Source organism: Cuculus canorus, chromosome 2 (assembly GCF_017976375.1).
Source record: "Cuculus canorus isolate bCucCan1 chromosome 2, bCucCan1.pri, whole genome shotgun sequence".
Lineage (NCBI taxonomy): Eukaryota > Metazoa > Chordata > Aves > Cuculiformes > Cuculidae > Cuculus > Cuculus canorus.
Window position 1 is genome coordinate 42264536 of NC_071402.1, and position 13046 is coordinate 42277581.

General features: G+C 36.4%; 1 protein-coding gene across 3 annotated transcripts in view; it reads left to right on the forward strand.

Moving 5' to 3' along the window:
- TCEA1 (transcription elongation factor A1) overlaps positions 1 to 13046 on the forward strand; it is a 30296-nt gene that overhangs the window by 14281 nt on the left and 2969 nt on the right. For 2 of the 3 annotated variants that reach the window (XM_054057316.1, XM_054057315.1), the window contains exons 4-8: positions 5272 to 5359; positions 6394 to 6542; positions 9668 to 9724; positions 10674 to 10828; positions 12668 to 12814. In XM_054057316.1, coding sequence (XP_053913291.1) covers positions 5272 to 5359; positions 6394 to 6542; positions 9668 to 9724; positions 10674 to 10828; positions 12668 to 12814 — 596 coding nt within the window. The remainder of the gene's footprint in view (positions 1 to 5271; positions 5360 to 6393; positions 6543 to 9667; positions 9725 to 10673; positions 10829 to 12667; positions 12815 to 13046) is intronic. The other variant, XM_054057317.1, reaches the window with a different exon arrangement.

Below are 13046 nucleotides of genomic sequence, written 5' to 3' on the forward strand. Positions count from 1 at the left end.
ACCTCTTGTTTCACTGCTTAGTAATTAATTTGAACTTAAAATCTCATAAATGTGGAAGATACGGTATCTGGGCTGTGCAAAATATGGGTGGGAATCTTACAAAGTACTCTTATTCTGTTTTATCATTAGTTTTGACTTTCTCAGAAGAATACGAAATACCATATGTTGAGCTGCTTGAGAAATCAGTTTCGATTATGCTGTTTATAGTGCATGTAAAATGGTATGGATCAGAGATGGCAACAGAAGCGGACAGCTGTTAATCCTACCAAGCATTGTACTCAGAGATCTGAAGTCTTTGTGAGTTATTTTTATAAATGACATTTTGAATTTAGGCAAGAATTGTTGACTGTTCAGGCTGCATGTACTGTTTAATGCTGTCAAAATTTATGTCTTAAGAATGCATGAGAAACATGAGAAGAAATCAAAGTAAGGTTGTGAATCACTAGACATTTTATGGCTCGACTAGAGCCATGCCAGGTTACCAATGTTTTTTAAGGGAGATCAGAAGCTGCCCAGCAGAGGGGTGCAAGTGTTATCTGCAGTGACTCACTGAGTCAGCAGCAGTGCAAGGTAGCTTTCAGATGTTGCTGTAAGAATGTTAAACCAAACAGCTGAATTGGTCACAATTTACATGAGGAAGCAAATTCTGCTCTCAAAATGAAGTACTGTTCAGTTATAACAGAGGATTTGGGAATAAAGATTGTTTTCCCAAGTAGTCGGGTGTATAGAGTATGACATGCAGATAATGAACCTGTGCATATCTGTTTAGGTTGTGAGGAGGATTCCTTTGTATTAGAAAACAACAACAAAATTCTTTAAGGATTGTAATGTTCTCCATCTCAAATAATTATTTACTGAACTCTAAGAGTATACAGTAAAAAGAATGTCCAGTCCTCTAACTAAGTGAACGTAACTTGAGTAAATTTATGTACTGAACTGGAAATGCAGAATGAATTGGACAGTAATCTGGGCTTTAAGTGCAAGTGTGATCATCTATTGCCAGTAAGAAAAACTAAAAGTGGGGCCACAAACATTTCGAAATGGCCTTTTATAAAAGTGCATGCCTGAGTTACTTTAAAAGAATTTCTAAGTTCTTAATATTTCCAAGAGAAGATTGCACTAGCCGGACTTTTTTTGTATCAGATCAAGCTGATACAGTCTAGGACTACCTTACGTGTTTGTTAATGCTGTAATTGGGGAAAATTTTTCAAAGACATCTAGTAACCTACTGGCTTTGCTCAAAAAACTTGTTATTGACCAAACAAGTTCCTAAATTCCAGTCTGTAGTAGTGTTTCGTAGTAGTGTTTACTGTTGGTAAGAGTATGCATCTTTATAAGGTGTCAAGTGCAAAAATAGAATCAAGTGCAAAAATAATTTCAGTAGTTTTCTTTCAATAGTTTCCTTAAGTATGAGCTGTGGAGACGTGTATTTGAAACTGTTCCATGTACAATTAATTATTAGATCTATAACCTGCTAGAATTATCAATGGAGGGATAGTAACACATTGGAAATTACATCATATTGTATAGGAGAAAAAAGCGTGCTTAGCAAAGAAGTTAGTCATGCTTTTTGTCATTTATGATAAACTCTTAAAAAATGGCAAACAGTTCATGATTTTGTTGTTTATTTATAGATATTATTCCTCCCTATGCTACTATTAGGAAGAAGCTTTTCTGATTTTACCTCCATATTTTACTGCATCTTGCAGAAGAATTGCTGACAAGTGTAATCTAAGTGTAAGATTATTTTGGTCGGGATCTGGAAAATGTGACCTAAAGAATTATTAAATATGAGGCTCATTATTAAATTAGTCACCATGCCATCTTTTTTCTGTTCTCATATCTGTTTCTTTTAACCTTTCTAAGCTGAACACTCAGAAAACTTTCCAAGTTTTGGTAGTGGTATCTGAATCAGTATCATATGATAACCCACTAAATTAAATTCTCATATGCTTCCAGGGAAGAACGAGCCAGGTTTCATTAACATTTCTAAAAAATGCTGACTGTTAAAATTCTGTAATTTGAACTTAAATTTATAAATTTACAACTTTTTTTTCTTGTTACTAGCAAATGTCTTGAGTTTACTTGTAATATAAATATAATTAGAAGAATCTACGATGAAGTTGTTAATGGCTTCTAATGTTCGTATTAATCATATTATCTCTGTCCGTGTATTATTACATAAAAATTTTCCTCTGGTAACAAAGAGTAGTCATGCCATATTTTATCCTGGAGAGAGTATTTCATTGGAAAAGGTATTTGAAAGTATCTTTCAAATTAATTGTAAGTCCCAGATAAAAACTGCAATGCAGTAGTCATGATTTGAGATTTTCTTATTCCAATGGCCGAAAGTCAATTCATGTTACTAACTTGTTCTCTGTATTTTAAAGAAGCATTGCTATAAATCAGCTGATGTTATTTTTTTTAAAAAGAAAAGCTTAAAGGCTTTTTTGTGGCCTTCTGAAGCTGCAGAGGCTAAAACTGTGAAGTTAGTTTCCAATCCTAAAATTGATGACAACTTCAATTTTTTTTCTGAAGAAAGTTTTGTTAAGTTTTAGTAGCTGTACAAAGTTGAGAAAGTAGTTGTGCCTCTTTACCCACTTCTAATTTATATTATGTAAGTATTTATGATGTTCTGTAGACTTCCTAACATTAATCACTTGCTCATTGGAACTTTTAAGTATTTTTTACAGAAGGGCCATTTTTTCCATCTTTGTTAGAGTTTCTATAGTTGTTCGTACTTCCCATTAAGAATAGATACTGCTTGACACTAGACCTCTCTCATCAGTGCTTTCTCATTTATGATCTGTAAGAGTCAATAGCTTAAACACCTAGGAGAATATTTCAAGCAAACAGAGAATATTGTTAACGTTATTTTCAGATTTCTGCAAGTGGATTAATCCAAAATCTCTTTATACTCTTCTCAAAGTTACTAAAGGAATTGTAGTTTTGCCTTCAGATATGGTTTGCTTGTTTCAGATGCTGAAGTTTGATCTTGGTTTGAGAAATACTTGCATAGACTGGTCTGCAGGTGTAGGAAGAGCCGCTCTTTTGCTTGTTGCTTTGTCCACACATCTCACATAGACTGCCCTCCATTAAGTGAAAGATGCAATTGGGATATTGGTAGATGTTCTGAGGCGGCTGCCTTCTCTGTTGAAGTGGTGCTGGGCTAAATGGAAGTATTTGATAAATTAAACCAAGATGCCAGCTATACCATAGTGGCGTATTTGATGCAAAATAAGTGGGAAATACTTAGGCTACCTCTGAATTTTAACAGCTTGAGTGCCAGAAAAAAATATGGGATAAATGCGCTGAAGCAGAGCTGCTTTGCAGTACTTGAGCTGTATCCCAAGATAACTCTTTGATCTATCAGCTTGTCTCAAAGCCCCTGACAAAAATGATCATGTACTTAAAAGATGAGGGCAAATGAGATTACATACATACTTAGAATATGTTTTTAAAATAATACATCATGTAAGCATTTGTTGCCATGTGAATATGCATTTTAAAAAGGGATTTGTTTTCTTTTTCTGAGTTTTTGTGCTTTAGGTGTCATAAGAAAGAGCTGCGACCCATTCAGTTTTATAGCCTTGATTGCTTTCTTGGTGAAATGAATTTTTATAAATAAAAGGTGATTGAATTGATAGCTGGTAGGATTTTTTGAATAGCACCGTTCTCTTATTAAAGACAATCAGTGCAAGTGCATCATCTACTGTGTTTAATTTTCCTTTTTTTCTTTAATGGAGAAATTTATCAACAGTTGAATACAAAGTTACAAACAGTGGAGGAGGAAATCACTAAACTTTTTTAAGCTCTTGAAGACTGGGAAAATATTCTGGAGAAGTATCTTTGCTTGCCTGATTCCTTTATGGTTTTGTAGGCGTTTCTTTTTAGGTACAGCTGGAGACAGGATAGTAGATAGGTGTTCTGTCTGATACAGTATCGTCTCTGTGATATCCTTTTATAATGATGATTTTTTAATAAACTGATATTTGATCTGATACTTTCCTTAATTTCTCAGTTAAGGAATTTATCAAAATACTGTTCCGTTTAATATCTTTTCTGCGTAGTTTTAAATGTAAACTGTTCCTAGTAAAAATAACCCAGTATGGTTATTTTCTACATTTTTTTTCTAGGGAAGAAAAGAAAATAAGTAAAGCTCAGTGCTTGAACGGGAGAGCTGAATTTGTGTTCCTTACCTCCAAGTTCCCCTGAGAAATGTGGGAATGAGGCTCTTCTGGAAATTGGGATGCTTTTAGATGCCTAAACAAGGATTTAGATACCTACTTTGTGGAAAAGACCGAGCCTTACCATATTTCTTTCCTTTTCTTGATCTGTTTTTAGTTTTTTAAAGTTTGCAATATGTGTCTACAGATTGGGAAGTGTAATGGCAGCTTTCTGAGGCTTTAAAGGAATTCACAAAATCTAACTGTCAGTGAGTGATGCCAATCTCGCTAGGACTTTCTCTGTAGGCGGTGGAGAGCTGGCCTTTCTAGTGAGCAAATGAAAGCAGAAGCTCAATTTAGACACTCTGAATTAATCTTTACAATAGAAGGGTGTATGTGTTCTCACTAGGCTAAAGTTAAAGTGTTGATTGTGCTTTTTAATAAAGGCTTTCATCTTTATTCATATAAAATTCGTAAAAATAAAATGGATATAAATCATTAAATTTAGCCTGTATGGGAGAAGCAAATTCAAATATTTTTAAACACTAAGTCAAATGATTTAAGAGCTATCACAGAAAATCCTCTGTGAATGTCTGGAAAACTCCTTCAAAAGCACATGTAAATGATCTTTATATTTTTTTGGCAGCCATGGTAGGTTTCACACCACAATTTCATTTGGTTCAGTCCTTTGGTAGAAATCCTATGAATAGAATTAAAAAGAATGACACTTAGTAGGGACTTAAGTCCCAAACATGAAAGACTAACTTGAGAGACCTGATGCAGTAGTTTAAAAAGTTATCTACCTCATGCACCAAAGTTGGCAAAAATAAATCATAAAAGTCTACATTTTCATCATGTCTTCACTGCCAGTTTAAGCAGATGCTGGACTTGACTCAAAGGATCTGAAGTGTTATATTTTCTATTTGCTGGGTTGGGGAAAGTGTTGAGGAGTAGAAAGCTGTGCTTCAAGAGAAGGTCAAAGCAGAGAGTGGGAACTGATAGCATTTCCAACTGGTTCAGGAGAAATGATCAAAGATATTTTGCCACTGCTTTAAATATATTACTATTTCTGGGTGAAGGAATTTCTCATGTTTTGTATTTCCAGATGGACCTTCAACTGATAAAGATTCTGAAGAAAAGAAAAAGGAGCCTGCATCTTCCTCGCAAAACAGCCCTGAAGCAAGAGAAGAAAGGTGTATAAGTCTTCATGACTACACAAATAATCTCACTCAGTATAAATTAAACGATTTGGTCCAAATTTGTCATATTAGAGATCTACATTCTTCTCTGAAATACGTAGTTTTACAAGAAATAGTGTGTTGTTAGGGAAGTAAATCCTGCTGCTGCTGACATAAAAAAAAAGATGAAAGCCACAGGTCAAGATATGTCCAGACTAGATACTGTTTATTGCATCCGTCTCATCTGTCAAATATTCCTTCCTCTCTTAATACTAGCACTGAGCTTTGGGAACTGTAAAATAACTCTCAGTCACAGCTTTATGGTGACTGCATATGTTAGAGGTTTAGAATACTATTTTTGTTTGTTAGCTTTCATGTTTAATAAACAATCTTATTCTGTGCTTATTTTTTATAAACACAAAATATACGTTATCAGAAAAATAAGCCCATGTTAATGACACTACAGGAGCTGAAGAATGTTTGCAAAATAGTATCTGCAAGCCCATTTCTTCTGTGCATTTCTGGTTTTAGTGAATCTGTTTCCAGCAGCTGTTTTCAAATTGAAATTTAACCTCTAATGATTTGTCCTGTTACAAGCTGAAAACTTTTTGGTTTGCAATTTGCAAAGCTGCATTGCTCGTTTGTTACTGTGCTACCACTTTAGTGCAGTATTAAGACTTAGTGCAGTGCATTCACTGCAGACTGAATGTTAGTGTGATGTGTCTTCACTGCTTTTTAAAGTAGAGTTCTGGGGACGAGACAGGGGAAAGATTTAGTGTTAATGTAGAGAACTGAATTAGAACTTCTATGCCACATAATGGAATGAAATGTCTGCTGTGTCTATTGTGTGGAATACTCTGAATATTCCAAGGACACTTTTAAAAACTGTATTGGCTCTAGAGCTATAAGTAGCTTTAAAAAGGTTGCCTGTGTTTTTATTTTGGAATGCCACCAAATGGATATAGCTGAAACCTGTGTTTTGCCCTGGAATAATTATTTTTGAGAAAGGGAAAACCTATTAATATTAGTTTTCTTTTTGCCTTATTTAGCAGTTCAAGTAGCAATTCCAGCAGCAGGAAGGAGGAGGGTAGTGCTCCCTCAAATTCTTTCATCCCTTCTTTTCCCCGGGCTCCAAGTACTTCGGATTCTGTACGAATGAAATGTAGAGAAATGCTCTCTGCAGCTCTCAGAACAGGAGGTAAGCTTTGTAGGCTACATTTTTAAGTTTAACTATTTCTTTCTTCTCTATTTCAGTTCTTCACACTCTTGCATTTCTCCTGTCCATAGGACTCTATTTATGCCCATTTGTGTGTATATACCTGTAGGCCAGTTCACCCAAGCTGCAAGTAATGAGTAACCTTGACACAATGGGAGTGTGTTGAAATACATTTTTGTTGCTGACGATGTGGTATTTCTTATGGCTTCTGTTCATCCGATGTCTTTTCTACAGTGCCTCATTGAAATCTTTTTGTGGAAGCTTCTGGGGTTTTTTGTCTTATCTCTGACTGAGAGTGCCACTGTATACATGCCTGTCTTTCTTATACTAGACATCCTCTAGGCCTTCCAGATTTTGTTTTTTGAAGGTTGCCTTCCTGTTTTGATTTTATCTTTGTTTCATTAAGATACTCGCAATAAGTTACTTAAAATTATATTGCTTTATCTTCTTCACTTTTGGGCATTTGTAAATTCCTTGGCTGTTGTGTTTTTTTGGTTTTTTTTTTTTCTCCTCATGTATACTAGAGTGTTTTTAAACCCACAAATTGAATGATATGCTACAAGTTGGACTCCTCAGAATGACCTAATTTTTTTTTTCTTGTGAATCCTTCTCTTCTACCAGAATTTATAACCTAGTTCCCGTTCCTCTGTTCTTAGCTCAGTGTAATCTGACCCAGTGTGAGCGGACTTCTGAATCATCCATTTTTACCCTATTCACTCTTATTCTTTCTTAATTCACATAAATTCAGATACAGACAGTGATGAAAGCTGACTAAGACAATGAATTTATGGTCGTTTGGGTATGTAGTTCATAGACTTCTAAAGTAATTTGTGACCAGAAGGTTGCTTATGGCATCTTACTAGTCATAATTCTCTGTAGTCCTGATTTTAGTTTTTCAAGAACTCTTTTTGTTGTATTATTTTATTCGGCACAGAGAAACTGATCATCCATGGGTTGAACGCTAGTCTGAAAAAATAAAGTTATGTTCTGGGTTTTGTGGTCTTCTGCATGAGATTGAAGGAGATAATGGTGTTTGGATTACTTGTTCAAATATGTCCATACTAAAATGGGGAGGAAAAAGCACATTGTATTAATTTGTCCTAAGCTATCTTGGAAAGTCTTTATGAGTAAGAGTTTTGGTCAGAAACAGTAAACAATTATTATGAGACATTTTAGGTCAAGTGTTGCATTGTTGTCAAGATTGCTATGGTTTATTTCTTCTAATTTACATGTTTCATGACACATCTCTGCTTTGCATTTTTAAAAATACTTAATTATATTGTTTTAGTTATTTAATTATTATGTAGTAAATGAAATCTTCCTCTTACGTGCAAGACATTAATTGCTTATGATTCTGTTGTGTGGACTGAAAGAACTGATGAAACTCAATACAAAATATTTTCTTTTTATAGTAGTCTATTCTACATACAGATAGGCTGTGGAGATGGGTGTTTGCCAAGCCTATGAGAACATTTAATAGTTTTCTGTATAGCAAAGGCTTTTGTTATTTGTTTGCAACGAGATGCCAGAATTTTTGGTTTTGTTGGAAGATTTAGAGTTGTTCTACTTTTTAAATGTCTGTTGCTCTTCATTTCACATAGAATCATAGAATGGTTTGAGTTGGAAGGGACCTTAAAGATCATCTAGTTCCAACCCCACTGCCATGGGCAGGGACACCTCCCACCAGATCAGGCTGCTCAAGGCGCCATCCTACCTGGCCTTGAACATTTCCAAGGATGGGGCATCCACAACTTCACTTGTGCCAGTGTCTCACCACTCTCATGGTGAAGAAATTCTTCCTTATGTCAAGCCTAAATCTGCCCCTCTCCAGTTTTTACCCATTCCCCCTTGTCCTATGACTACAAGCCTTTGTGAACAGTCCCTCCTCAGCTTTTCTGTAGACTGGAAGGTCGCTATAAGGTCTCCTCGGAGCTTTCTCTTCTCCAGGCTGAAGAAGCCCAACTCTCTCAGCCTGTCCTTGTATGGGAGGTGTTCCAGCCCTCTGATCATCTTTGTAGCCATCCTCTGGACCTGTTTCAACAGCTCCATATCTTTCTTATGCTGAGGGTTCCAGAACTGGACACAATACTCCAGATGAGGTCTCACAAGAGAGGAACAGAGGGGCAGAATCACCTCCCTTGACCTGCTGGCCGTGCTTCTTTTGATGCAGCCCAGGATGCGGTTGGCCTTCTGGGCTGTGAGCATGCGTTGCCAGCTCATGTTGAGTTTCTCATCGGTTGGCACCCACAAGTCCTTCTTTGCAGGGCTAGTCTCAATCACATCATCCACAAGGTTCTTTTTATTGCCTGTCTTTTAGTCTGACCTACAGGCTTTCAACCTGTTTGTGGCTGCTCTTCAAAGACAGCTCTTCACACTCTATGCATTTCCTGATACAGAGTGCATCCCTCCTTCCTGGTCAGCCACCTTTGGAACAGCCTGTAGCCATCAATAGCCACACTCCCGTCATGGGATTCATCCCACACAGTTTCAGTGATGGCAACCAGATCATAGCTTTCTAGTAGCACGGTAGCTTCCAGCTCCTCCTGTTTGTTGCTGAAGCTGTGTGTGTTCATATAGAAGCATTTCAGCTGGGCTGTTGGCCGCATTGCCTTTTTAGTGGAAGACCCCTTATTTCCCTTAAGATGCTCTGTGGAAGTTTCCTTCCTGGCACCTACTGCCTCAGGAGCCTCTTGCTCCTGAGGACTTCAGCTGTCTCCACAGGACTTCAGCTGTGCTGCCGCATCCCCAGCATGCCCTGGGGCAGCAGGTGGAAAGCTCATACCAGCACCCTATCTCTCAAACCGTTGTGTTTCCTCTCGCAGCTTGTCATAGCCAAACCTGATATCATCCCTTCCCCTTTAACATCTAGTTTAAAACTCTATCAATGAGCCCCACAAGCTCCTGAGCACTTATTTTTGTTCTTCCAAGGAATGAGTTAACAAAGTTTTGAAAGTTTAAGTGTACCATAAGTTTAACTTTCCCATACAAAAGGAACTTTTACTGCATTTGTTTCATAATTTGCCGAGTCTGAGTTTTTAGTGGGGTCTCAGGGATTTAGAACATTGAGATTATATGGTGGCTAATATTTTCATATTTGTTTTCCCCAGATGATTACATTGCTATTGGTGCTGATGAGGAAGAGCTGGGTTCTCAGATTGAAGAAGATATCCTTTGTACATCTATGTGCTCTACAACAACAGTATTTTTTAAGTGTTGATAATGTTAAAATTCTATTTATTGAATTTTTTTTTACTTAATTTCATACAAAAATAGCAAACTGTTCGGCATATCAGTACAGAAATTTAGCATTTAAAAAACCAGCACAACCTAAGTGATTTGCCTTAAAACGTGTAGGAATGTGTGTAGGTGAGCTTGCGTGGGTTTTTTTTCAGTTCAGTGTGTTTTCCTTGCAGCAGTATCTTACTGAACCATTCTGACAAAATTCTAGGCTCTTCTATGTTATCTTATAATCTTTTCTTGTTAATGGTTTTAGTCTTTTCCCAATATATTTATTTTGTTTTCTACAAGTTTATTTGGAATTTTCGGAAGGGTTGTTCTGCTAGCAGTGTTTGAGTAGTTACAGAGCAGAGATCTAGGCATCTTTTTACTTCAGGGTTGTGTTTTTTGAGAATGTGTTCTTAGGCATAGAAATAATCTAAGCTTCATGATTCTAACTTACTAATGTCTGTCCTTCGATCATCAAAGTCAGCCACCATTCCTGTTAAGGAATGCTCTGTTTCTGTTGCAAATTTGTTTTAAAATTCTCTTAGTGAGCTGCCAGTGTTTGAATATTTGGTTTAGAAATCAATTAATGATTAGGATGAGGTCAAGAAACTGGACATAAGCTTATGGGTGACAGTCAATTGAGATCCTACTACTCAATAATTTGTTTCACTGACCATGTGCTAGACTGTGATTAGGCTGCAGAAGGATGTGAAGTCTGCTGTGTTGAACAGGAAAATAACTGTTGATTTGAATTGAGGTTGGGATGAGGGGAAAGGGCTTAGTAAACAGTGGATAAGTACTTTGCTTTAGAAAAGTTGCCTCCCAAAATGAATCCTTTATAGTGCTCTGTTTTCCCTGTTAATGTTTTGCTCCTTACATCCAAAGCACCTATTTTTCAAGAATTAAAAAACACTGATATGAAATACAAAAATAGGGTACGAAGTAGGATAGCAAATCTGAAGGATGCGAAGAATCCTAACCTAAGGAAAAATGTGTTATGCGGGAACATTCCTCCTGACAAGTTTGCCAAAATGACAGCAGAGGTAAGTAAAGCATAGGTCTTTGGACTGTTTCTATGTTGGACTTAAAATCCTGGCCTGTATTTATTAGCCATAAAAATAATTTACATAAGCTACTCACAATTCTGAAAGATTGACTTGCACAGTCTGTATTAGACAGGGCTGTGTTGGGGCAGAAGGAATAACAGTGGTGCCTGATAATGGTATCTGAGTATTGGATTTTGTCTCTGAGTTGGAAGGCAGGTAAGCTGTTGTGTACAAAGTTCCTGAAGGAGGGTAAGTCGTGCTGTTTTTGAAAGGCCACGTGATGTATTGGTGATAGTTTTTTGCTTCAAGAATACCTATGTCTGGTTAGTGACTCCAAGCTGCTTACTTACTTACCTTTCTGGGCATGTCAGTGTTGGCCTGTCTTGTTTTTTGTTTCGAATGCTATCCTCTCCTATACAAGGTGCAGTGCTTTGGTTTTTAAGATCAGTTGCTCTCCAGTTGGCATTTTCAGTGTTCATTTAAAGCTTATCTCAAATTTGACAGCACACTTTCAATGTTCTTGAAGGAAACTCTTCACGGTAAGTAGAAAAAGCCATAAATGATGGGGGAAATAAACTAGGAGGTTTGCCCTTCAAATCAAATTAAATTTTTGTTATTGAAAGAACATTTAGGACACTTGAATAGAAATTTCTGTTCAGATGGTTACTGTCTTTACAAATCAAAATCAGTCTAGGAAGTCAAATAAAGTAGATTTTTTTTGGGGGAAAAAGAAATGTATGCTTAACATCTGGTGTCACTTTTGTAGTTCTACTTGTATGTATTGGATTCTTCCCCCACCCCTCATCAGGTATAAAGGAGTATCTTGGAGACTGAAATAAATTAAATTTATGATCAAGTAATGAAAATCCTGTCTAGCTTTATTCTGAAGGAAAGAGGCTTGTGTTTTGGTTTGGTTTTCTTTCCATAGCTTTACATAAAAGGTTAGAGCAAACAGAGACTGATAAAAGAATGTGTAAAGGACAGTAGATTTTATTTGCAGTACATATTTTGAGTTTTTGCCTTCTATGTGTCTATATACATAAGCACAAACAAATGTTTTGTGTGGTCCAGTGCCTGTTCTTTGTTTTAATTAATGTCTTGGATTAAAATTATAATGGCTAAAAGATCCGTTAGTGTTAAGATTACTTCTGAAGTGAAACAGCATTAGTACAAGATTTGCATTCCACATATGTGTGTGATGGAATAAAACTTTATTGGAGAAAAATGGAAGGTCTTGTTTTTGCTGTGCACACTTGATGACTGTATATTGTAGAGACCCTGCAAACCAGAACTGTTGTAAAAGAAAAAGAAAATTGGTGAATCTGAGCTCATCGGTTAGTGTTTTGAACCTAAGTGTATATGACTTCTGGTAACATATGGTAAATTACAGCTGTACTGTATTTCTCAGTACAAATATAGAAAGAGTCAAAATAGTGTAAATTTTTCCTATCATAGTCTTCTGTAGGTCAACAGGATAATTATGCAAAGATCTGACCTACATTCTCAGGAGAGCATTTAAGCCCTCCTGTACCTTGTCTCTGTATTACATTGCTGACCTTCACACATGCTTTTGTGTAGAAATGTTTCTAGGTGTTTGTTGTAACGCTTGCTGATTTTTCTTTTTTCCCAGCTGTGTAAAAAAAACCAAAACAACATGTTTTCTGTGCTGTGAAAAATCCCAACTTCAGTCTTGTGAAATTAAAATGTTTAAAATTCTTTGCTCTTCAACAGAGTTGTTGTTCATGGATTCTAAATTGAGAATGGTCTGGGCTTGCACAATGGTAATGACTTGTTCAAAGCTCTCCAGTAAAGTGTCTGCTCTTTTGCGCATAACAGGAGATGGCAAGTGATGAACTGAAGGAAATGCGCAAAAATCTGACCAAAGAAGCTATCAGAGAGCACCAGATGGCTAAAACAGGAGGTACTCAAACTGATTTGTTTACATGTGGCAAGTGCAAAAAGAAGAATTGTACATATACCCAGGTATGTGGTTATTAAGACTCCTTCTTTTCCTTCTTGGAAACTTGTCCTATATAAAGAATACGTCAGAGAGAAAAAGCTGTAATAAAAAATGTTAGCATTTTGTTAAAAGTTCAAATTAAAAAAGATGTGAAGATGTGCTGAAGTGTGCTTACATAAAGAATGTTTGTATAAATTTACCAAAGCTTTGGTGTAAATGGAAGCTGAGTATCTATATAGCCTGAAACACCAGTTT